This window comes from Diabrotica undecimpunctata, chromosome 8, assembly GCF_040954645.1.
Source record: "Diabrotica undecimpunctata isolate CICGRU chromosome 8, icDiaUnde3, whole genome shotgun sequence".
NCBI classification, from domain to species: domain Eukaryota; kingdom Metazoa; phylum Arthropoda; class Insecta; order Coleoptera; family Chrysomelidae; genus Diabrotica; species Diabrotica undecimpunctata.
The window spans coordinates 29,754,872-29,780,899 of NC_092810.1; the positions used below are offsets into that span (position 1 = coordinate 29,754,872).

Genomic DNA, 26,028 nt, shown 5'->3' on the forward strand with positions numbered 1-26,028 from the left:
CTGCTTAGTTGATAGACATGTTGTGGAATGCAAATTTCCCCATGTCTCTATTAACATCTTTATCAACGTCTGTTATACCTTGCATTTTTAGAAGGTTCAGATTAAAGCGGAAATCTGAATTTGTTTCGAAACTATCTTACCGATTTTACATGTTATGTTTAAAATTTAACATAAAATAAAAAATCAATGGGATATTTGAGGCAAGGGTTTATTCTCTACTAACTTTTGCACATCTATATCTATGCTAGTCGTATAGCGAGTTTCAACCCCCTATAAGTGATCTTTTCCCCGTTTATCTATGATAGTCTGGGTGGTTTATTGGTTAGCTTTTGAATGCTACTTGGATATATTTATCATTGTTATTGATTAATAAACCACTTTTGCAATATCCAGATTCCGTCAAACCCTTTAACCTTATGACTGATGCTGTAGGAGCCATTCTAAAACAGCGTCCAATAGAAAACAATAAACCCATCACCTAAGAAACGCTGATGCGAAAAGCCTTAAGTCGAGCCTTATTTTAATGAAACAGATATTTTTCTTATTTAAATCAGGATATTGTCTCTCAATTTCTTAGCTCAACCGTTATTTTAAGGATTGGGTCAAGAAAAACGATTGCTGTTTAGTATCTACTGAGACAAATACCAAATTTTTCATGAAAAATTGAGTGAAACTAACAACTGCCTGGTGAAATTCCATTGCCTCAACTATTTCACGATACTAGATTCGTCGATCACTCAAATGCATATCGGGGATTTTACAAATAATTTCGGGACGTTTCTTTCACATAATCATTCAGGGTAATTGTAAAAAGTTGCCAATTGCAGAGTACTTTAACTCCAGTTTTGATCCCTTTGGCAGCAATCCTTCAAAATAAAATATGACTTTTTTGTAAATAAACAAAACAGCTTTTTAAACAAACGATAATAAAGTTGAAAGTATGTGATAAATATAACTGAAATTTTGGCAGCTGTCTGCTGATAAATAATGCTAACGAATAATAAAGTATGTTCTCTACTGCCGGCGCCATCTATTAGAGTTTCTGAAGACTTACTGAATGTTCATAGCCATGCGATGAATACAACTGAAAGTTTAAAGGCTGTCTAATTATGGTAACGAAAAATAAAGCATTAAGAGCGATCTGTTAAATTTTCTAAGAGTCTTATTGACTAAAAAGAGTTCAAAAGTCTTGTTGAGCGTCAACAGGATTATGAACTAGACAATTCGTATTGGTAACTTGCCATACCCAAGAGAAGGCACTGGAATGTTTTGTCACGAAGCGATAAACGAAGTTCTGATCCTTTTGGGACATACCTTTTATATAACATTTTTGCATCAAGTGATGATGCATCCGTAGGTAAAGGCAGAAACTATTGTCTTTTTTTATCTTTGAGAATTGAACGTGTCTCACAATACAACTACTTGGGAACTATAATCAATGAGTCGTGGGAGAATACCCAAGAGATTAAATGTCGCATCGGAAAGGTAAAAAGTGCATTCTTGACTATGAGTTCTGTGTTCAAGAGCCATGATCTCACCCTAGAAACAAAAATAAGGCTCCTTGAATGTTAGGTGTACTCAGTGCTTCTGTACGGAGTAGAAACTTGGACATTGAAGGCGGAAGCTCTATCAAAACTTCAGGCTTTTGAGCTATGGTTATACAGAAGGATCCTGAGGATACCATGGACAGACAAAGTCAGCAATGAAGAAGTACTGCGGAGGATAAACACAACCGCGGATTTGGTCAACATCGTGAAGGGCCGTAAGCTGCAGTGCTTGGGACATATAATGAGAATTCAAGGCAGATACGAGCTACTTCAATGCATTTTGCAAGGTAAAATTGAAGGAAAAAGGTCCCCAGGACGAAGAAGAATATCCTGGCTTGCTAACCTGAGAGCATGGTATAGACAGACCTCAACACAGCTATTTCGTATAGCAACCAACAAAGTCATCATAGCCAGAATGATCGCCAACGTTCGAAACAGACAGGCATCCTTAGAAGAAGTTTGTATCTTTCTCATTCTTTTCAATCATATATTGAGAACATATTATGTAACAACAAATAGCTCCAACAAACAAATAAATGTCGTTTATTCCAACAAATACGATAGAGACTATGTAAAAAATATGTTTTATACTGTGTCACTATTTTTGTTTGAATAACTTAAAAATAATAATACTGGAAGATGTTTACCTAAATTTGTAGAAGTAGCAGCATCGTTTTCTGTATCTGAAGGAGAATTATCCAGTTTTATGTTAACACCAGAATCTTGTGAATCATCTGCAACTCCACCTGAAAAGTACAAAAGGTTAACGAACAATATTTTGTTTTGGGGACTTTTTTTTTCGGCTGTATATGTCAACGAAAACTATTTTACGTTTCAGTTTGTTTAAATGACTAAAAGCTTGGTTTACAACTAAAAAGTTACCAAAGTTCTCATAAAATTCTTCTTTTTAATGTCAAAATATTTATTTTCCCTAATATTAGCTAATTTAATTGTTTTTAGCACCATGTTCTAAAGTAAAGAAGGCCTATACGTAACAACAAATGAAAAGCATATATAGTACAAATGGAATTCGGTCAGAATATGCAGACGTTACTCAAGCTTTTAATGTCTGAGTCATATTACCGATAACAGCGATGAATGGAAATATAAAGGTTCGGACTTACACTCACAATAGCTTTTACTAACGTAATAATTGTTTGTATAGACGACGATTTACTAAGAAAGAATAATGTTTAGTCTGCTAATCACTTTACCCGAATTGGAAAGTTTGCGAGTCATAGATATACCACGTTTTTATATTATCACTTATCATTGCAACCAGTTGTGAACAAGAAATAATGTTATTCAGTTATATTTCAAAGTTAGTCTGAGGTAGATTGAGTTGCGTGTGTTTGTTGTAGTGAAAGTTCTTTAATTAAAGACATTACGTAGGTAGATACTTTTAATAAATATTTCTCTAACGATGCTGTATATATGCCATTATAGGAGGGATATCTACATCAAGAAACAAGAGAAAATATAGTGGCAAGTTCAGAAAACAGTACAGTACAGTAGTTGAAGAAGACATTAGAGAGGATGTATAATCTACGCGGTTCAACCCAGAATCCTGTTGAGTTTTAATAATAATTCTTGTAATAGTATTAATCTTTCATTTAAATTTATTAATTTTTCAGGGAGGGCGAAAAACTCTACTCTGAAAAAGGATAATGAGTTCTAATCAATGTTATAGTTTAAAAAATTGATTTTTTTTGGCAATAAGACTTTTTGCACGAACTCAGTGGAAATAAGTCGTTTTGTATGTAAAATGTTGTGCACATAAGCTGATTTACATGTAAATAAGTAATAAAGCAATAAAGTAAGGTTTAAATAGTTTTCTAAAGAAACTTTTATTTTTATAAAATAATAATATAGGAATTACCTAAGTGACAAACATTGTCATATTAGGTAGTTAATGCAACAAACAGTTTTTTAAATATGCAAGTCATAGCGCTCATCGTCGAGGCAGTCACACATTTCTTCCTGCTACTAATCTAAATAGTACTGACAAAAACTTTTTAATACAAAACCCTTACATAACCTCAAATTTGCAACACTCACTGGGTCAGCTGAGAGGTAGTTGCAGCGCTTCTATTGGTTGGTTAGAAATAAGCTGGTTTGCATGGACCAGCAGAGCGAAAATAACTTGTTTTGCATTTAAAAGTGGTTTTTAACATGCTGTCACCATTGCAAATATTTTTTTTGCACCAATCAGAATAAACCACTTTGACTACAACAGAACAATGCATTGGCACATCGAACTCAACTTTGATTTTTGTGTGACTTAAGGCTGTTTGCATGTTATCTCCTCATATATAGTACATGAAATTTTAGTATTTTTCTCTTACGTAAATATGGTCGTGTTTGAACCAATTACAACCTAGCAGACAGGCAACTTACTTCAAATCTACCCTTTAACTGACAAATTATACGATATACTTGAAAGAGAAGTTAACTTATAGAAAATTTTCGACATTATTTTATCATTATCTCCGAACAAAAGAGTTTCATTCAAAAGTCGCTCTAGTTTGTTTTACTTTTTGTATTTTTATTTGTGGGCGCCATTTTATTTGAAACGAATAGTGTATTGAAGTACAGGCAGTGACGTAATTTAATAGCCAAGTTCGTTAAACTTACCTTTAAGCATCAGTTTATCCGGCATCGGTAAGTCTGACGGGTCCGGAGAAGATATGGACGGCGTGATTCCATTCCAGAGATATTTCAAGGGCGGCAATAGATGGCGCGCAGGTGAAATCAAAGTGTAAGGATTGCCCAACAGCTGTGGATTATGAATGATGGGCATTTGTATCGACAGGTTTAAAGGACTCTCGAACGAAGGATTGATCGACCAAACGTTCCGAGAATTGCTGTCCTATAATTTGAAGAAAAATAAATGCGCTGTGAACATGTATATTTGAAAACCTTATAAAACAAGGTTATTTGAGAAAGTTTGTCGCATTGTTACAGTTATAAAGGAATATTCGTTACTCATCTCTAAGAGATTAAAAATATCTCTGCTACATTACGATTGTGAATAAGATAATCACATAAAATAAATTGTTTTACTTACAGGTGTTGGTGGAGTATCAGGCTTGGGAGGACACGATCGCTTGATAGTTGTTGGTACCATCTCGAGTGGAGGCGGTGGGGGCCAATTATTGGGACTGTCTCTCTTACCTACCGCCTCGTTGTGCTTGAACATAGACGGTGGCAAAGATACGTAATGCTCTGTAACAAAGATCCATCATCCAAGTTGTAAATAATTGATAAAACTTATTTTTTCTAAAATAAATTTTATATAATACAGAAAGCGGCGTATTATACACCAAAAAGCATGCAAAAGAAAAACTTTTATATGATTTACATACTAATACTTTGACATTCTTTTCCGACCATCAAAATAGTCGAAATTATCAAGTGCTATATATTGGCCTTTAAGGAAAAGGGACGGAGAACATCATAGTTTTCGATTTGCTTCTATTTGATTCATTTAAAATGCGCTAGTTTTGAACAGACTGAAAATTTATTAATCAACCACCCGTATACGAATGGATGTGTTTCTCATGTCGCCCTCTTTTGCAATCTGTATCTGATGATGCCAAAAGGCTGAAATATGTGTAATACAGTGGCAAATAGACAAGATATAAATATTCCGGTTCGTATATTCTTTGCACATTAATTGATACTTTTGTTAAAGTAGAAAGTTGCAAATTATTTTTACATGACCGGCGTTTCAAAAAAAAGGGATAAGGGATATCATATTAGATTTTATTCTTTTATATATTTGGTCATATATAAACAGCGTATCTACTAAGTTGGCAACATATAGGAAACTTTTTTATTATTAATTTTACCAAAAAGTTATTCTTCGTAAAAAGTTGTGCATGGTCTAAAATCTAAGATACAACCATCATATATCAGATTTTATCAATCTTATGCGAGGTATGTCAAAAATTATGAATTTCGCTCAAGAGTATTACATCTCTCTAGTTGAAAAAACTAAAATTACCGACACCGAACATCATTTTTATTTAATACAAATATGATACCTCTTCCGTTCCGATAAAAAATGATAAGGACATTTTCACAAAACAAAATTCATTAAAAATCTAATGAATATTGAAGAGGTAAGAGTAAGAACCTATCAATTAGTTAATATCTGCCTTGTAACATTTTAGCGATACATTTAAATTAGTGTCATATCACATCATATTAATTCATTTTTTTTGTAATCATTTAACGAACATTATTAGCCCCCCCCCCCCCCCCAATTCACTAACTACTCAACATATCTGCCTTCTCTTTCAATACAGCTAATTGTTCTATCACGAACGAAAGCTTTTCAATACCATTTTAACCATAGCCGGAGTAATACTCTGAACACATTCTTTAATAACTCTTTCCAACTGACCAATTTAAATCTTTTCCTGTAGGTAAACCCACAAGAAAAAATCGAGGGGATTCAAATCTGACGACCGAGGAGGCCAAAAAATTTCAGTATAATTTCCATCAATAAAATCAAATGTTCAACTTACCAGCTAGATTTCTATTAAGTACCACCACGGTCTTCTTTTTGCTGCTTCTGATGAAAAACATGAGGTTGTAGTGATTGTAGAAATCGTCTATTGAATAAATTTGGTACGAACTCAGCTTCAGAGCTTTCCCGTAGAAATCTTGATATAACTTTTCGATGTTGCAATATAGGGCGCTGCCGCCGTTCTTGTAGAGGACGTGATACAATTGAGCGGCCAGGACGTACAAGTTCGTCAAGGATATGTAGTTTGCATCATTGTTTAATGATAGCTACAATAGATATATATATAATAAAAATGGTTATTGAAAAGAGGAATTAAAAAAAATATTTAAAAGTTTTTTTTATAAAAGTTATATAAACCCATCTTTAAAAAGGGTAATCGAAAAGATCCTAACTGTTACAGAGGATTAAGTGTCCTACCTACTTTCGGGAGATTGTTTGCAAAGATAAAATAAATGGAAAAATACAAGATGATGAAGGACATCTAATTAGCGAAGACCAAAGTAGATTTACGCCTGGTAGATCTTGCACTGATAACTTGTTTATACTCTAACAATTAATAGAAAAAAGAATAGCGGTTGGTACCGAAGTACATCTAGCCTTCATCGACCTAGAAAAAGAGTATGATACAGTTCTAAGACTTAAATTGTGGCAAGCTTTACAACAACTCGGCATTAGTCCATACCTTTTAGGAATAATCACAGAAGTATACAGGGATAACACTACATACCTAAAAATCGGAAATAGACTATCAGATCCAATAAAAATAACTAAAGGACTAAGACAAGGATGCAGTATGTCACCCTTACTGTTTAATTTATATATTGAGGCAGCCCTCCAAAATTGGAAAAACCACTGCCAGGAAATGGGAATCCCCATAGGAAATGACGTACTATTCTCCCTGAACTTTGCGGATGACCAAATTGTCCTAGCTCAAGATTCTTATGATCTAGAATTTATGATAAGGCGTCTATACAGAGAATATGTAAAATGGGGGTTACAAGTCAGCATCAAGAAAACAGAATATTTAGTTATCAATTCAGATGCAAGGTTTGAAGTGTTGATAGACGAGGACGTGGAAATCAAACAAGGGGAAAAATTTAAATATTTAGGTGCAATCATTGATAAGAACGGCTTGGGAGAAACCGAAATTAAACACCGAATTAATCAGGGACGTAAAATTGTAGGATGTCTGAACTCCTTATGGCTGGATCGCAACATTTTCAAAAGGAATAAAAAAAGAATAGGGCAAACCATGGTTGAATCAGTTCTTTGTTATGGCTCTGAAGTATGGACAATTAATGCAGACCTGAAGAGAAAATTGTTGGCAGTTGAAATGGATTATTTGAGAAGAAGTGCTAGAACATCAAGGCTGGAAAGGAAGACCATACAATAAAGATACCCTATCGAGCTACATCACAGAACGTTTTCGAAATAACTATTCCATCGTCAGTGCTATATGGATGTATATGTTTGAAACCATTAAATACGTGGGTAAAAACCTTTTAAATGTAGTTAGATTAACTTTGAATTAGTAATTAGTAACTTTGTACAGTTTTGTGGAGAAGATTTTTACTGGATAACAAACTCCGCAAATAAAAATGATTCCCTTACCGAAATTACGTTCCCGATCTGTTGTAGTCCATCCATTGAGAAGCTGCTATTGTACCTCGATTGATACTCATACCGGAAGGTACTAAGATCTAGACAATGTGGAGACTTCAGCAGTAATGCCCAAGATCTGACCGTCAGAACACTGGGAATCGTGTCTACTTCAATCGCAACAAGCAATAAACCAGCATTGCTGTTGTTGACCTGAAAGTAAATAACATTAATTTGATATTTCTATGTAGAGAACTAGAAAAGTCTCCACAAGGTCTCACTCTGTAAGAAATAGTCAAAAATCACAAAATATTACACGAACTTACCTGAACATAATCTGAAATTTTCGTTAACACCTCCGACACTGATATACATTCAAAGAACTGTGGCTTTAAAGGATAACCATATTCCGCTAGGTATACTTTAGGCAGATCATTTAGAAGCAGGGACGTCTGCGGTAACGATTTGATTAATTGTACAATTTGAAATCCTAATACTTTCAGAGCCTGGGGTAATGTTAAACTGACAGTTCTTTCTCCGTCGGGTAATTCTTCGATCTAAACGAAACAATATATAATACGTATATAATACGTTTGATCATAAATAAATATGTCATTGATTTGACGGTTATTTGATGGAAATTCATTTTATATAACAATAAAACACTGAAAACTTTTGTTTACAAAACTTCCGCAAAATTTATTATAAATTAGTATCACTACTGCTGTTTCGGCAGAGTGACTTTCTCTAGTGATCTATTTTTGGTATGTGTTTACACTTTATAGTCTTTAACTGAATAAGTTAAGGAGGGGAGAACTGTTTGTTTCAAGTGTGTCATTCAGAATTATGTTTGTATTTTTTAATTTGTTGATTTCCACAGATTCTATCTAATAAAGATAACTTAAAGCTTTTATTTTGGATGTGAAGAATTTGAAATTCGTCATTAAAAGAATGAATCTGGTCTAGAAGGTGAAGTGCGTAGGTAGAATCTGTTTTTCTATTATTGAAAGCTCTTTTATGTTCTGCTATACGTTTTTTAAAAGTTTTACCAGTTTGACCGATGTAAGTTTTTGGGCAGTCGGCACATTTAAGTTTGTATACACCACTGTGCTGTTGCACGCATTTGCACGTTGTTGTTTGTTCTAAAAGCTGGTGTTAGTCCTTTCTTCTTTATGTGTTTGGCTATTTTTGTTGACATCTTGCCTGTATATGTAATCCCTGGTGGTTTAAATAGAGAGTTTTGGTGAAAATGAAGAAAACCCTGAAATTAATATTTTCACCACCAGAGATAAAATCAGGCAGGATATCAACAAAAATAGCCAAACACATAAAGAAGAAAGGACAAACACCAGCTTTTAGAACAAACAACAACGTGCAAATGCGTGCAACAGCACAGTGGTGTATACAAACTTAAATGTGCCGACTGCCCAAAAACTTACATCAGTCAAATTGGTAGAACTTTTAACAAACGTATAGCAGAATTAGAGATTGCAATTGCTGGATCCAGCATCCAGCAATCCAGCTGGATCCAGCGTTTTTTTATATGCTGGATCCAGCAAATCATGCAGCGCTGATCCGCAAACGTGTCAAATTCGAAATAAGTAACTTCATGTCTTCATTAGCCTCTTTATTCAAAGCCGTGAGTCGGCAACTTGCCATTCTATTGCGCTAGCAGGTAGGACGTGACACAATTGCGATTGAACTGCAATATCGCGTCGTCCTCTCTCTCGACTGCACCGCGTACGCCTACCCATTGACTAATAAGTACCTCTCTCAATCTGCTGTACTGCCGTGTGTGTTGTTTGGAAACTGAATGGTAAGTAATTTGACTAAATATCTAATAATTTAGCATAATTTATAATTAAAACATCACTTGATGATTTATGTAAGTTAACTGAATAAGGACCGCCAGTCAATAGTAAACACTTCCTTCTTAACTATCAACACCGATCTTATCACAGTGCGAGTGCGATATTTTACAAAAATATTTATTTTTACCCATTTCACAGCAATTTTTCGCCAACAGCTTTTTTTCTTGCGGACATGATATCTAGGTCTAGCTTCATCTGAAATCAAAAAGTCAAAAATTTTCTTGTAGTTTATAGCTCTGGCTAGTGAATACACGAAGCAATTAGAGAAAAAACGAAATTTAAAGGTTCTACAAAGTTTAAAAACACATTTTCGACCCCAATTTTTACTCATTTTTTCAAATTTGACCATTTTCACAGTTTTTTTTTTGTATAAAACAAAAACGACTTGCCCCAATGAAAATTCCTTCGTTTATTCACTAGCCAGAAGTACAAACTACAAGAAAATTTTTAATTTTTTGATTTCAGATGAAGCTAGACCTAGATATCATGTCCACCTCAAGAAAAAGGCTGTTGGCGAAAAATTACTGTGAAATTAACAAAAATGAATATTTTTGGCTGAAATTCTTTTTTCAGAGTACTTTAAGTACTTTACTTTTATATGTCTTAATTACAAATAAAATTTTTGAGATATAATTTTTTTAAAAAGTCGGTTTTCTATACCCTCACGACCTATGTAACCCCTTAATTTTTAGTTTTTTTTTTAATCAAAACATTCAACAAATATAACTCTTCCAGATAAAGTAACAGTCTATTGCCGGTGGTCATGCTTTTTCACTCACACTAAGACTAAGGCTCACACATATATCAGGCGTTCTTGTTTTCTCATTCAAGCTCTCGTTCAGATAGCTGTTGCCATTTACAGTTTGTTTCTTTATCTGGACGAGTTATACCTACACCTTATTTCACAGAGTTTTTTTTTCTTTTCAGATTTAATGCTGCTCCAGTTACTCCCGAGATTAATTATACCAGCTCCCAATACCCCCAAAGCAACCTCGTCAAAAAATATAGATAATTAGGAAGTAGTTCCGAGCAAAAAGTCGAAGAAGACTATTGATTCCTACTTTGAAAGAGAAAATTCTATGGAAGATATGATTACTAGGATGGTTTGCAAAGATGGTTTTAGCTTGAGTTCATTTTGTACCACACTCGAACTTGAGACGGTTATTCGCAAAAAGTGGATTCCAATTACCAACTCCTCCGAACACTATAAGAGCGATAATTTACAGGTATGCAGAGAAAGTCCAAGCAAATCTTATAAAAGAATTTACTAATTTAAAACAAAAAGGACAAAGATTTTAGTTGAGCTTCGATGAGTTGCCAAAAAAATCACAGATACATAAATCTCAATTTGCAAAAAGCAGAACATTTTAATCTAGGTTTGATAAGAATTCACCGCTCGTGCACTGCCGAACACTGCATTGAATTAGTGGCAGAACTGTTGAAAATTTTTGGTAATGGAATCCGACACCATTCGTATCACAACCGACGGCATATCCGTTATGGTGAAAGTTGGCAAGGTAATGCCTTGCACGTGGAATTCATTTGGCTGTAGTAGACGTGCTGTATAAAAACAAACCTCAAAGAGAAGTAGAACAAGCAGCAATAGACGACACTGATGAATATGAAGACGAAAATGAAGATATGGAGACAGAAATAATTGAATAATTGGCAGTAACAATCGAACCAACATCGGCGAGTCTTGTTGAATTGATTCCCCGTTACAGCGATCTACTCATGAAAATACGAAAAGTTGTTAAAACGTTTAAAAAATCACCTACCAAAGACGACATGTTCTTACAAAAATATGTCAAGGAAGAGAAAGGCAAGGAATTAAGTTTGATTCTTGACTGCCGCACCAGGTGGAACAGTTTGCTCAGTATGCTGGAATTTCAGATTCTTCACATCCAAAACAAAGGCCTTAAGCCTTAACAAAAGTTTTCAATGTTTTATTGTTTTTGTTGTATTGTTTATTTGATACTTGCCTTCACTATGTCTGGTATGGCTTCGAAGAGTTCTATCAATTTGGTAAAACCATAGTTTGATACTTTACATTGATGTCCGAAGTGGTGGTGGTATGCTGGGACGAATTTGTTGAAATACATCATATAATAAGGAGAATGTCGAAGCAAATCGATCACCTGAAGAAATAAAACGATATCAATAACGCTTAATCATCTTCGTTGCTAATATAAAATTCATATATAGATAAGATATAGATAATAAATTTCTTTAAGTATATATTGGCAACAAAGAGAACACAATCACAAAGAATGGAGGAGTTTAGGGGAGGCCTATGTCCAGCACTGGACATGAAAAAACAATGGAAAGGGTTAGAAACCTTTCACACTGTAAATGTTGAAGGTCTCAGTCAGATAACAGGAGAAAAGAAACAAAGCTAGATGTTACTATCCCATATATTACCGGAAACGTTTCGTTTTGTACTTACAAAACAGCATCAGTCCAAATCTGCAAGAGTAATACTCGTTTAGAAAGATTAGTGAAGCTCTTTAAATTAAAAGAGAAGTCAAGAGAGGTCACTTATTACCAACAGGTATTAATTTATTTGTTTTGAATAGAAAATATTGAAAAACCATAATCTAAAACTTGAATAACAAATAAAATATATAAAATACACCAACTTACCTCTGCAGCGAACTGTTTGGTTCTCATGATCTCCTCGGCCGTTTGTTCTCTCTTGGGCACAGCTATAACGAACTCCCCGTTTTCATTCTGACTGACAACTACCGTATTCTCAGAAATTTCTTGTAGTAAATCTTCAAAGGTGCACAGTCCGTATTCGAATGCGTTAAATGGTTTGTTGATCACTTTTTCGTACGCCAATGGAAAGTCAGTCAGGGATATTTGTTTGGCAGGTTGGACCTTGAGGACGCGCAGGAGATCAGAGGTGAAACGACGCACCTGAGCCGAGTGCGAAAGCGTTATGGCGCGTCTGGTGCCATCGCCGAGTATCTAGAAAATAGTTAAAAAATGAATCACAAACTGTAGGCGACTAATAAAAAATATAAATATACTGGATTTGGAAATGTATTGTTATGCTGGCTCCCTGCTTATCGAACATTAGCGCAGCGTTCAATTCCAGCGTTCAGATGGAAGTGGCATTTGTCATGTTTTGTTTAATATACTTTTTGAATTATGTGAATGGGTATCTTTTGGTGAAGGTCGAAACTATTTCTGTGAATCTCTTAGGCAACTAGAATCAGCGCAATCGTCAATTCAGCCTTTATTATAAAACGGGCGAATTGCAGTGATAACAAATAACCTACTTACCTGTATAACATGTGGAATCGACTCGAAAAGATCCAACAATTTGGTATATCCATAATCAGCAACTCTACACTGTCTTCCGAAATGGTGATGGTATGCCGGAATGAATTTGCTCATGAGTAACTGGCATCGTTCTTGGGTTTTCAAAAGATCTATTAGTTCGCGGCACAATAGACTTATATTTGGTGCAAGCGGAGGTGGGACAGATTTAAGTACTGAATCTATAAAAAATATTGTGTATAATTATGTCAAAAAATTACTTCTGACGACTTCAATGTCTTTATAAAGGGTCGCTTATTATTTCTAAATGACGGTGACGCTTAGGGCTAGTACCGATCCAACGGACATGAAAATTTCTTTCTATTTAACCCTGTATCTGGTCCTGTAGCTTTTTGGCTACATCAACTTTGAACGATAATTTCAATAGCATAGTGCTTTACATGCCCTATCTCGATTGGTTGCCTTTAAATTACAACGTCTTTTATTAGTGTTACGGCTGGCAGCACCATCTGTTACAAAGTTTGAGAAATTTTAGTTCAATATGGCCGAAAAGTGTGCGTAGATGCTGCTTGAAAGTGAATAAATATTGCATCATAAAAGTAAGTAAAAACCATTTTTGTACAATATTCTGGCTTTATATTGAATATAAAGGTTCATTACTTTAGTTTTTTAAATATTTACAGTGATAAAAGACTTATATAACGGTAAAATTTGAATTCAAAAAGCTATGTAGTTAAAAAGCAACATTGCCAGTTTATAGCAAATTTTTTTGTTGCAGATTTTACAAAAATAAAATCATTTTTTATTAAAGATTTTAAGCCAATCCAATTTTTGGGAAGTAAAAAACGCTTGTAATAATTCCGGTAGATCCAAATATTTCAGATATTTCCGATTTATCTGATTCGGAAGAAAATCATTTGCAACACGAAAATATTTGCGAAAACTCTGGTGCATGGTGATGATGAAACAGGTACAAACAATATGGTTATACAAGAAATATACAGTGTGTAAAAGCCAAATGGAATAAATTCATTATTTAGGTTACTGTACATATTTATAAAAAATCCCGAAACACGTCAAATTTAAATTATAGCTTGACATTCTTTAACGTGAAAATGCAACCCCTACCTTCAACCCCCTTAGAATGACAGGTACAACCCCCAATTTTTAAAATAGGAAGTATAGGCTTGTGATATATCGCTTGAAAGGTCTTTTCATTTTCCATTCAAAAACGTTGTCGCTTTCAAGTTTATTAAGATTAATTAAGATAAAATAAATTAAAATCATGTGGTTACCGAAATTCGCTAAAATATACTCAAAACTTATTTCCCGTTTAGGTCTTGATAATGAGAAAGTGAACAAAAACCATAGCAATGTGGTTTTTAGATGGTAACCATTAAAAAACTTTAAAGAATTTCCGTGGCAACGTTATTTTAACACGCATTAGTAAATTGTTTTATTTAAGTTGTCAGTATTTTAATTTAAGTAAAAAGTTCGTTCAATTCAATTCTGAAAAATGGTTAGATTAACAGAAATGCATAAAATAACAGTTTTACAAATGATTGGTTACGGAGATAACACCCGAACATAACAGGAAGTAACTCGCCTATTTCATGAGAAATTTCCTAATTTACCGCCTATATCCCAAGGAACAATAAGTAAAATAGAGAAGCAGTTTCGCGAGTTTGGTCATGTAAGGCAGATAAAAAAAGCAGCTTCCAATGCACTGAGTGATGAGATGTGTTGCTTGAGTTTCAGGAAAATCCACATATATCGATTAGACAGGCATCCACTACATTCAATGCTAGCCATATATCGATAGTAAACATATTAAAAGAAAATAAATTGCATCCCTATAAGATGATACCTACTCAGGAGCTCATGGAAGACGATTTTGATAGGAGAACTTTTTTTTGTGAGCAAATGATAGACATGTTGGATAACAATATTATCCAATTAGACGACGTTATGTTTTCTGATGAGTGTACTTTTTCACTTAACGGTCATGCTAATCGGCAAAATTGCCGCTACTGGGCCACGGAAAATCCTCACTGGATGAGAGAAGAACACACTCAATACCCTCAAAAGGTTAATGTTTGGGCAGGGATTGTAGGAAACAATATCATTGGTCCCTTTTTCATTGAGTGAATGACAACAATTATTTGGCACTACTTCAAAATGATGTCATTCCAACGTTGGCAAATTTATATCCAGGAAACCCTCAAGTTCCAGCGAATACGATATGGTTTCAGCAGGATGGAGCATGACCACATTACCAACTTAATGTCCGGCAGTACCTCGATACAATATTTCCCAATCGGTGGATAGGGAGGTGAGGATCGATTGAATGGCCAGCGCGATCACCTGATCTTACATTATTAGATTTCTTTTTATGGGGATATGTGAAGAGCCATGTGTACAAAACTGGAGTTAGTTTTGATTCAGATTTAAATGAGTTAAAAGAACGAATAACGCTTGCGATTAGGTCGATCACGCCTGTTATGTTAAATAATGTTAGAAGACAGTTTTATTTGAGATTAGGATGTTGCCAAGACGTTCGCGGTGAACATTTTGAACATCTACCTCATTAACATTCATAGTTCTTTTTCGTGTTCTACATTTTATTACGTTTTGCATTACATTTTAGTTTTTGATTGTATTGTAGCGAATTTCGGTAACCACATGATTTTAATTTATTTTATCTTAATTAATCTTAATAAACTTGAAAGCGACAACATTTTTGAATGGAGAATGAAAAGTCCTTTCAAACGATATATCACAAGCCTATACTTCCTATTTTAAAAAGTGGGAGTTGTACCTGTCATTCTAAGGGGGTTGAAGGTAGGGGTTGCATTTTCACTTTAAAGAATGTCAAGTTATAATTTAAATTTGACGTGTTTCGGGATTTTTTATAAATATGTACAGTAACCTAAATAATGAATTTATTCCATTTGGCTTTTACACACTGTATGCAGATAGAGAAGCTGATGCGAAAAGAGTAAACGAAGAAGAAGTTGTACGAAGAAAAAAAGCAAAAAGAGATTCTACCCATTTCAATTGGAGACATAAGATGATATTACAACTACTTCCATTTCTGACTTAGAGTACTTTACCAGGTTGTTTTCATTCGACGTTATTGAAAATATCGTGTACCAGTCTAATTTGTACAGTACACAGGCAAGAGTAAAATCCATCAACACTTCGCCCCGTGAATTAACAGATTTCTTATCCATTTTATTATTGATGGGAGTAATAAATTTACCATAGTAGAGAACTATTGGGCGACATTCTCTAGAATATCCCACATTGCGGATAATATACCGCTAAAACAATTTCAAATTCTCAGAAGATTTATACGCTGCAATGGCAATAGCCAAGTAACAAATGAAACTACAGATCGGTATATCAAAATCAGACCATTTTTGGATGTAGTCAGATTTAATTGCCAGAAACATCAATTTGAAAATCAGTATTCCATAGACGAAACTATGATTGCATATAAGGGTACTCGTTCAGGGAATCTCAGGTAATATACTCAAAATAAGCCTCATAAATGGGGATATAAAATGTTTGTTCGAGCTATTGTCTTACTACATTGCCGATTTTATTGCATACCAAGGAACTTTCACATTTTTTAAAGTTGTACAATACTCTAAACGCGCTTACTGAAGAAGAAATTTCTTTTGGTGTAGGTGCTCGCGTTGTTATAAGTTTGAGGAAGACCATTTCTGATCCCTCAAATTCACTAATTTTTTGCGACACTGGTTTTCCGGTCTGGAGTTTTTTATTTATATTTTAGGAACAATTAGGCAAAACAGAATCAAGGGAGGTATAATGAAAAGCGACAAGGTAATGTCGAAACGTGGCAGAGGATCATATATGTATAAGTCTGACACCGAAAAGGAAATTATTGTTACTAAATGGACTGACAATAAATGTGTGTACCCCGGAGGTAACGGACACTGTGTCCATTTTTATCGAAATTTAGATTATTGCACTTTTGAATATAACTTTTCTGGCTCTACACATAGGTAAACCATACTATGCACAGAGACAATTTTACGGCAAGTTACCGACTTTTTAATAAACACCAAGTCCACTTCCAGTCAGAGGTAAACAACACCATGTGGACTTGGTGTTGTTTACCTCTACTATATGTGTGCACCGTCATTTACCATCCGGACATAGTGTTATGTACCCTTGTACACTTCCCGTAATATAAAAATGGTACACTTTTTTTCCCCAATGTAAACCAGTGTTCAGACCAGAGATATATAAGAGAGCCTCTCTTACATATCTCTGGTTCAGACTGGAGACAATGGTTCGTGAAACAATTCATTGTTGCCATCACAGATAACGGAATTGCACTAAATCTAAATAAAAAAAATAACGTTCAAAAATGTGTTTAGATAAATATTATTTTTATTATTAACAACAAAAAACGGTATCTAATAAATTTAATAACCAGGGAGACGGTTGAGTTAATGTCCAAAATGTTTGAAGAATTTTTTAATAATGGAGATATGACAAAATATATTATTTCAGCAGTTTCGAATTATAATACATATATTTAAATTCCACACTTGTTCACTGTAAAAGTTATTCATTTTGTATTAATTTCAAATTAAATTTTTAATTTTTCCACTGTGTTTTATTTATTTTAGTATGCCACAACTCAATACAGTTTTGTGCTACACTTTACGAGAAACGAATGATAGCTCTCGATTTGAAATTAAACATAATAATTTAAAGTCATGTCTAAATTTTTTATTTTTAACATTATTTTTGAATTAAAATATTTTCATAAATTATAATAAAACACGATTCAAGTCCTTCTTTTAGCTGGTTTGATATAATATATTCGTTATAAGAAAGAAGTGAACGAAAATGATAATTTGTTTGGAGATGAAAATTCGGATATTAATAAAATCTATGAGCCTCCAAGTGGTGAAAGCTCAGAATCGGACGACAATGATATGAATCGTATAAGTAAACCAGCGAAAACAAAGGTAAAAGAGAAAGCTATTATTACTCTTACGATAAGTGGGGCAGTAAAAAAATCTTCTTCACGACGATTTATCCCTAAGCAGTGATGCAGACAATTTGAATGAACATAATGAAGTTATTTTAGAATAAGAGAAAAGTGTTAAAAGAAAGGTACAAAAAACAACTAAGTGCAAACAAAAAGGTAAAAAACGTGTAGTAAATGAACAAAATTGGGCCTGTAATCTTCGCAAACGAAAAATAGCTGGTGGGAAAGAGTATCTCAGTAAAAGAGGCAAAGACGTGCCTGCAAAAATGTTAAAGCCTCCTTGCATGTGTCGCATGAAATGCTCTGAAAGATTGCCAGAATACGAAAGACAAAAAATTTTCAACTCATACTGGACTGAGACCAACGTTTCAGATCTTAAAAAGCAATTTATCTTCTCATGTATCGACATCCAACCTACTCTTCGATCAAGAAAAAAAGATCCCAATTCTACCAAATCTAAAAATAACATACTACACTACCATTTTACAGTGAACAATCAGATATTGAAGGTGTGCAAGGTTATGTTTTTAAACACACTTTGTATATCTAATTTAGTAGTAGTAAATATGTTGAAAAAAATTGAGCCAGGAGGTTTATTAAAAACTGATCAAAGAGGTAGACACACGCCAACCAATAAAACTCCTACCGAAACCATAAATAGTATATATCAACATATTAAATAATTCCCAAAATACGACAGTCATTATTCCAGATAAAGGAGTAAAAAAGATTATCTGGGCACAGAACTTACAATAGAAAAGATATATCAACTGTACATTGATGAATGCAATGAAAGACATGTAGATCCAAAGCTCAGAGCAAAAAAGTGGTTGTACGCAGATATTTTTAATAAAGACTTCAAGTTGTCGTTTAAACCGCCCGAAAGGGACATTTGCGATACATGCAGTACATTCACCGCTCAATTAAAAAATAATCTTAGTGCAGATGAACTAACAGTATACAGGCTGATTATGATGCTCACCTAATTGAATCTAAAACTCGGTATAACTTAAAACAATTGGACTTTATAATAGCTAAAGAGTCACCAAAATACAAAGTACTATCTGGTGATTTGCAAAAATGTTTGCCTTCACCACTAACAAACAATTGTATTAGTTTCTACAAAAGGAAGCTTTGGACATTAAATTTTACATTACATGATGCCAGTGATTCTTCTGTACAATGTATAATGTGGGACGAATCGAAAGGGGCCCGAGGTGCAAATGAAATTGCCTCGTCAATTTTGAAATGGGCTAACAATACAATTCCAGGTAGTCAAGTAGAGGACATCACTCTTTGGACCGATAACTGCTATGGACAAAATAAAAATATATGTATTATAATGTGCTATTTTTGGATACTGCAAATAAAGACGATCACTCAAAAGTTTTTACTGAAAGGGCACACATATATGGAAGCAGACACTGTTCATGCTTTAACCGAAAGAAAAAGAAAGAAACTCTCCAATTTGGCCATTTTAACACCATGGGACTGGTAACAACTAGTTAGGCAAACATCAGGTAAATACACAGTGCACAATACGGAACTTGCAGATTTCAAAAACTTCAAAACGCTGTTAGATAAGAAATTATCATCTAATCCTCCTTTTGTAAATAGAAAAAAAAAATGTTAATAAAGACCCTGTTCTACTGTCAACATGTGTTTTCCTACAAGTCCAACAAGAACACATTGGAAAGTTCTTTTATAAGACCGATTTCAATAATCAAAATATTTATGAAGTGGACTTCATGAGGTATCGAAGACAGCAAGTAACGTTTCCAGTCCAATTAAATCAAGTCTCAGTAATCCCATTACCAATCACAAAACAAAAGTACAATGACTTAATTGCACTACTGCCTTTTGTTCTGTCAGTTTGTCATGCGTTTTATCAAAATTTAACACATAGCGATGTAGCCACAAACGATTACCCACAAGAAGATGAAGATGATATGGAGCATCTTTAAAAATTTTGAAACTTGTCTATAATTTCACTTAATTATTATAACATTATAATATTTACCTCTAATAAAATAATAGTATAGGCTGTTTAATGTGTTTGTATTGTTTATTTCGTAAAGACCTTAACATGCAATTCCACATTATTTAAAAAAGTTGTTAGAGGTATACAACACTATGTCCAACTACACATTTTTAAAAAAAATTTAAATAATGAACGGTAAACTTCAGGTATATAACACTTCATGGAAGGAAAAACAATTATACACACCACAATAATAATATATTAAACTTGGTTAAATATAAGAAACATTTGAGTAATTACTGATTACAAATTTAAAAAATGTTAAAACTGCTCTCCTGAAAACGTAAGAAAATGGACATAGTGTCCTTTACCTCCGAGGTACCGATATATTTTTATAGATTTTGAAACAGTTTGTCAGATACACGGTTAATAGTTAAATTTCCATACCCGGCTATATTCGCACTCACCATCCTCGTAGTTTACTTACCTTCATCGGTTTCTTCGGTCGTAGAGTCAAGATATCTAATAATCTTAATATTTTTATTTGGTCCTACGAGTTTTATTTCTATATTTGGTACACAGGTAACGAGATGCTCCAACGGCACACCTCCATCGTATACTGGCAACGGCTCATGGAACTCTTGTTCGTAGCATGCCTGAAAGCTGTAACCGAGAATTTGCGTTGGTTAATAAATTGTTTAAAAAAAAAAGGTACTAAAGTCCAACAATTTTCAATTAAAGGTGACTAATCTACAAATTGAACTAAGAGCTAATGACAACCATGCGAAATCTCAGAAGTAACTTCTTACCTGGGTCATTTTTATATAAGTTAGTCTCATAAAATTTGCCCCCGTAACAATATAAATTGGTGCGATTCACGAGCGTATAGTTAGACAAGTTCATTGAATAGTTTGAAACATCGGTAAACTTATCAACATTTCGCTCGTCTATATATATTTACGTTCTTAGAAAGAATGGGAATGAGAGAAATATGATATTTTAGTTTATTCGTTCCACATTTAATATGTGCATAGGCGTAGTGTGTTCTATTTCTTGGGAATATATTTATTAAATAGACTTTATTATTAACTTTAAGTACTAAGGTAAGTAACTTTGTGGTGGTAAGTTTATTTTTTTATAGTATTAACCCATTAGGGCGATACAATAAAGAGAAATTCAACAATTAATTTATTAGATTGGATTAAAAACACATAAATTAAGACTAATTTACAACCAAATTTTTTTTTCTCATTTTCAAGGAAAAACAGTACAATTTTTAATGAAGGAACATATTGTATCTTAAATGTTAATTAAATTTTAAGGTGAAAATGTTCAAAACATTCAGGGTGTAGATGCACACTACACCTTTTACATTGCAGATCCGACATTCTTGCACTATCGTCTGTTTTTGTAATGTGGCCAATATTGTCGAATCTGGTTTCATCCTGATAAAGCAAATTTAGATTGATGTCCATGTACTAAGTTTGACACTAATGTAGCGGTTTCTTCACTATTATAAATTATAAATATAAATCTATGTCGGCTCATGCTTTCTCTTATAATGTGCACTTCTTTATCCTCATCCTTCGACCAATATATATCAACTTGAAGCAGAGTGTAAACCAGATAATATACATATGCCAATAAATTTTTTAAATCTATGTCATTCATTTCAAAATCGTATTTGTAAAATATAGAATGCTTTCAATTACTTGTTTATCAAAAAAGAGTGAAAAAACTTCAATATATGACTTGCCTCCATGGTTGGCTTTTATATTGTCTAACTAAATATCAATCAGACTGATGTAGAATTACTACTGAGTACGAAGGAGTATCTGTTGTTGATAATAGTAACTTAAGACAAATTTGGATTTACTATTTTTGCGTGGTTTTATCTTTGGACGTTTTATCTGTGGTTCAGAGGAATATCATAATCAGAATCGTCAATCACTTGTATTTCATATGTACCTGCAATATCCGATTTTATTGATTATTATCAATGTCTTCTACATCGGAAACTTCATCTAATTCCGGCGGCAAATAACTCACATTAAGTGAGTCAGCTTTTTCACAATCTGAGTCTTCTTCTAATAAAGCTATTAACTCTTTAGTAGTTAGTGCCATCTTCATTTCATATTTCAAAAATTTACTCAAATAAACAAATGCACTACTATATACACGCATTCACATGATAATAGTTTAGCTTACTTCATTTTAATTTATATGGAATATAAAACAAATAAACAAATCAAGTTAAAAAAAACGAATAAGTATAACGTTTACAGCACAATAATACAATAAGTATAACGTTTACAGCACAATAATACAATAAGTACATATAACGTTTACAGTACACAGCAATTTTATAAATATTATAGAATGAAGTGTAATGACGAGATCGTATGTTAAAATTACAGATTGTATAGTCTAATGAAAAAATAAGTATTTTCCAAAGTTTTCTGTTTATTGAAGTTCTGTATTACGTACTCTATAATAAGAATAAAATTTTATTTTAATTTGTTAGACAACTATAAAGTCCGTGTCACACTGTCAAATATTTGATCAAACTACTTTGAGCAAACTGACGTAATGACGTCATAATTACAATTTGTTCAAATTTTAAAAATCTGCCTGTCACACGATCAATAAAATTTGACCAAATTGACGTATGTCAATGAAATTAATTGTCTTTTTTGCTTATTTATTTTGCTTGCACTTTATTTACGATTCAAATTTTTCTTATCCGCAATAAAAATAAAAAGGCTGAAAGGATCTTTCATAATAATCTGGATGATTCCCATTATATAAACAGCTTTTTTTCTCGATATAAATCAATTATGTAGAAATTTGTTCCTAGCTTCCAGATATTTTAAATTTTTATTTTTATTTTATAACAAAATAGGAAGACAAATAAAGCACACACTGTCAATCAAAGAAAAAAAGGAAAATGAATTTTATCACGTTATAACTAACTGTTGATTGTCATTTGTTTTTAAATATTTTTCGACCAAAATTAAAGTTTGATCAAACTGACCTTGAAAAATAGAAAATCCTCTATTTTTAGAGGATTTGATCAAACTTAGCATGTGACGTCATGTACTGTCATTTTTTTTTGGTTTAGTCAAACTAGTTTGATCAAATATTTGACCGTCAAATAATTAAATCCATTCAAATCAATTTAAAAATAAACAAATATCACGTTTACAGCAGACAGCAATTCTATAAATATAGAATGAAGTGTAACGACAAGATCGTATGTTAAAATTTCAGATTTAGTCTAATGAAAACTAAGTGCAAAGGTTTCTGTTTTTTGAAGTACTGTATTAAGTACTCCATAATAACAATCAAATTTTACTTTATTTTGTTAGACAACTATAAGATACCTGTCAAAGTACATATGATAATTTAATAATTATATCGGTCTTAGATTTCATTTTTACGTAATTACTTATGTGTTTAAATAAATACTTAAAATTGTTTTTGGTACGCCTCTGTAAAATTGATAAGTGGAATATGATTTCGTTGCTAAGTTATCGTTAAGTGATTTGTTAAGTGCGATGTTGCCAATTAATAGCCTTCAATTAAAAATTGTTTTAGTATCCGCAAGATATTCGGAGCGGTATAAGGAACAGTAGCATTCGAAGCGCAATATAGAGGCGTAGATATAACTTTAAACTCTAGAATATCTACAAGCATAAGTTTCGTGGAAAAGATATTACCATTATAATCAAGCGAAACCATCACCGGAATCGAATTTGATAAAAAAAGATTTTAACAGCGCAACCGGTGGGAATGAGAAGATGTGGTAGACCAAAGCTGAGGTGGATACACGGAGCAACGCAGCATACTGACCAGATCGGTGTTGCCACCTGGAAAATCCAAGCAAGGGACATAGCAGAATGGCGCAGAAAGTTTGAGAAGGTCGAGGCCTTTTAAGATCTGGGCTGCAGCACCATGACCATGATGATGAATTGTTGTAAATGGAAACATGGATGAATGTAGGATACTAAAAATAATAGATAAGAAGAAAAAAAGTATATTCTATTTTAGAAACAAACGTATAGAAGATAAGTTACCAGAAACAATCTTGCTAATCGATCCTGTCCTGTCAAAACGACCCAAAGAAAACAGGCCGGGAAAACCGTAAAACAACTCTGAGAGGGAACTTACAAAACTTCCAGTCTAACAGACAAGCTAGGCATCATTTGGGCTGGAGCAAAATATTACTGACATAATACTCGATGTACTCGAAAGTTCTTCTTCTACTTCTTCCTTCCTTCCTTTATAAGCAATTCTGCCTATGTGGTTATTCCATTCTTTTTTTCTATTCTTTGTTCATTCATTTATACGCTGTAAGTTACATTTTCTTCTAATGTCTTCACTTTTCTTTCGATCTCTCAGCATATTTCCTGTAATTCTTCTCAGTACTCTCATCTTTGCCGTTTCCAGTAGCCTTTGCGTTGTGGCTGTGTCGGGTCTTGTTTCTGAGGCATATGTCATTATTGGTCTTACACTGGCTTTATAAATTCTTGATTGTGTCTGTTTCATCATACTGAGGCATCCTGCCAGTCTATTTCCTTTTTGTACTTGATCTCTAACTCTCTCACATATTAAATTCTTTTGCTCTTATGTTAAATCTGTGGACCAGTCTTTGCAGACTATCTTCATCTTGGGCTATCAATATTGCGTCGTCTGCGTAACAGATTATTTTTATTTCTTTGTTTCCCATTCTGTATCCTCTTCCTTTGTTAACGCTTTTGATCCATGATTAAATTGAAGAGCATGGAGCTCAATGAATCCCCTTGTCTTATTCCGCTGCCTATTTCTATAGGTTCTGTAAGTTGTCCATCTATTCTGACTTCCATTCTGTTGTTTTGGTAGAAGTTTTCGATAGTTTTAATAATATTTAGGGGAACTTCTCTATTATACAGAAGATGGATTACGTCTTTGAGTCTCACTCTGTCAAACGCTTTCTTTAGGTCAATTAGACACATAAATGCTGGTCTATTATACTCCAGTGATTTCTCAGTAATTTGCTTTATAACGAATATTGCATCTGTACACGATCTTCCACTACAAAAACCCTGCTGTTCATCTGCTAAACTTATCCTCTGATTTATTAGCACTTGTAAAACTTTAATTGTAAGTTTTAGGGTAGTATTTAACAAGTTTATACCTCCGTAGTTTCCTGCTCGTTTTTTATCTCCTTTTCTGAATAGTAGAATTAATTCGCTCGTTCTCCATTCTTCCGGTATTCTACTGTTTTATAATTTTATTAACCAATGCTGTTAATTGTTCTGTCATTGCTTCTCCACAATATTTCAGTAATTCGTTTGGTATCCCGTCTTTACCTGCTGCTTTTCTGTTCTTCAGCTTTTCAAGTATTTTCCGAACTTCCTGTACATTTATATTAAGTTTTTCATTTGTGGTAATTTCCGGCGTTTCCGGTTCTAACGTCGTTTGTTCTTCCTCTGCATAGAGCTTTTTTAGGTAGTCAATCCACGTATCCTTTTCTAGTCAGATCACTTCCCAGTGATCACTTTTTATTTTTCTTACAAGTGACTGTGTTTCGTTTCTAATTGTCTTGTAATTATGGTATGCCTCTTGTGTTTTGGTTGACATGTATTTCAGATAACTTTTTTTTTCTTTACATTTTTACTTCACTTCTGTACAAAACCATGAAGTTCTTCGCCTCGGGAACGATTTATTTTTATTTATATTTCTTTCAGCAAGAACTTTCTTCGCCGAGGCTAAGATATTGGACTTAATTTTTGCCCAGCTTTCTTCGACTCCATCACTTTCTGTGATATATGTGTTTCTGCTTTTTTCGGTTATTCTTTTTTGGAATAGTTATCTTGTGGAGTCATCCTGTAAGCTTTCGACTTTTATCTTTGTGGTGTATTTTGGTGTTCTTTTTATCACATAAATGTTTTCATTCGGATTTTGCACAATACCAATTTATGATCACTTCCTATTTCTGCTGATGTTAGTGCTCTTACATACGAGATTTAAGAGGAGTGTAACGTGTATTCGACAGAATATAGTCTATCACAGATCTTTTCCCTCTTCTGTTTTCAAAATTGTATTTGTATTGTTCTTTGTAAGCGAAAAATGTATTAACAATACGTATTTCGTTTATAATAATAAACGAAATAAATATAACATTTAATACTCTAAAG

General features: G+C 33.5%; 1 protein-coding gene across 1 annotated transcript in view; it reads right to left on the reverse strand.

The window, feature by feature from the left end:
- Positions 1–26,028, reverse strand: part of Marf1 (meiosis regulator and mRNA stability factor 1-like protein) — a 57,556-nt gene that overhangs the window by 3,966 nt on the left and 27,562 nt on the right. Inside the window, exons 11-20 of the mRNA XM_072539975.1 lie at positions 20,337–20,512; positions 12,840–13,057; positions 12,195–12,521; positions 11,534–11,689; positions 8,007–8,237; positions 7,693–7,893; positions 6,080–6,347; positions 4,615–4,772; positions 4,182–4,416; positions 2,195–2,293 (exon numbers count right to left, since the gene is read on the reverse strand). Of these exons, the coding sequence (XP_072396076.1) occupies positions 2,195–2,293; positions 4,182–4,416; positions 4,615–4,772; positions 6,080–6,347; positions 7,693–7,893; positions 8,007–8,237; positions 11,534–11,689; positions 12,195–12,521; positions 12,840–13,057; positions 20,337–20,512 (2,069 nt within the window). The remainder of the gene's footprint in view (positions 1–2,194; positions 2,294–4,181; positions 4,417–4,614; positions 4,773–6,079; positions 6,348–7,692; positions 7,894–8,006; positions 8,238–11,533; positions 11,690–12,194; positions 12,522–12,839; positions 13,058–20,336; positions 20,513–26,028) is intronic.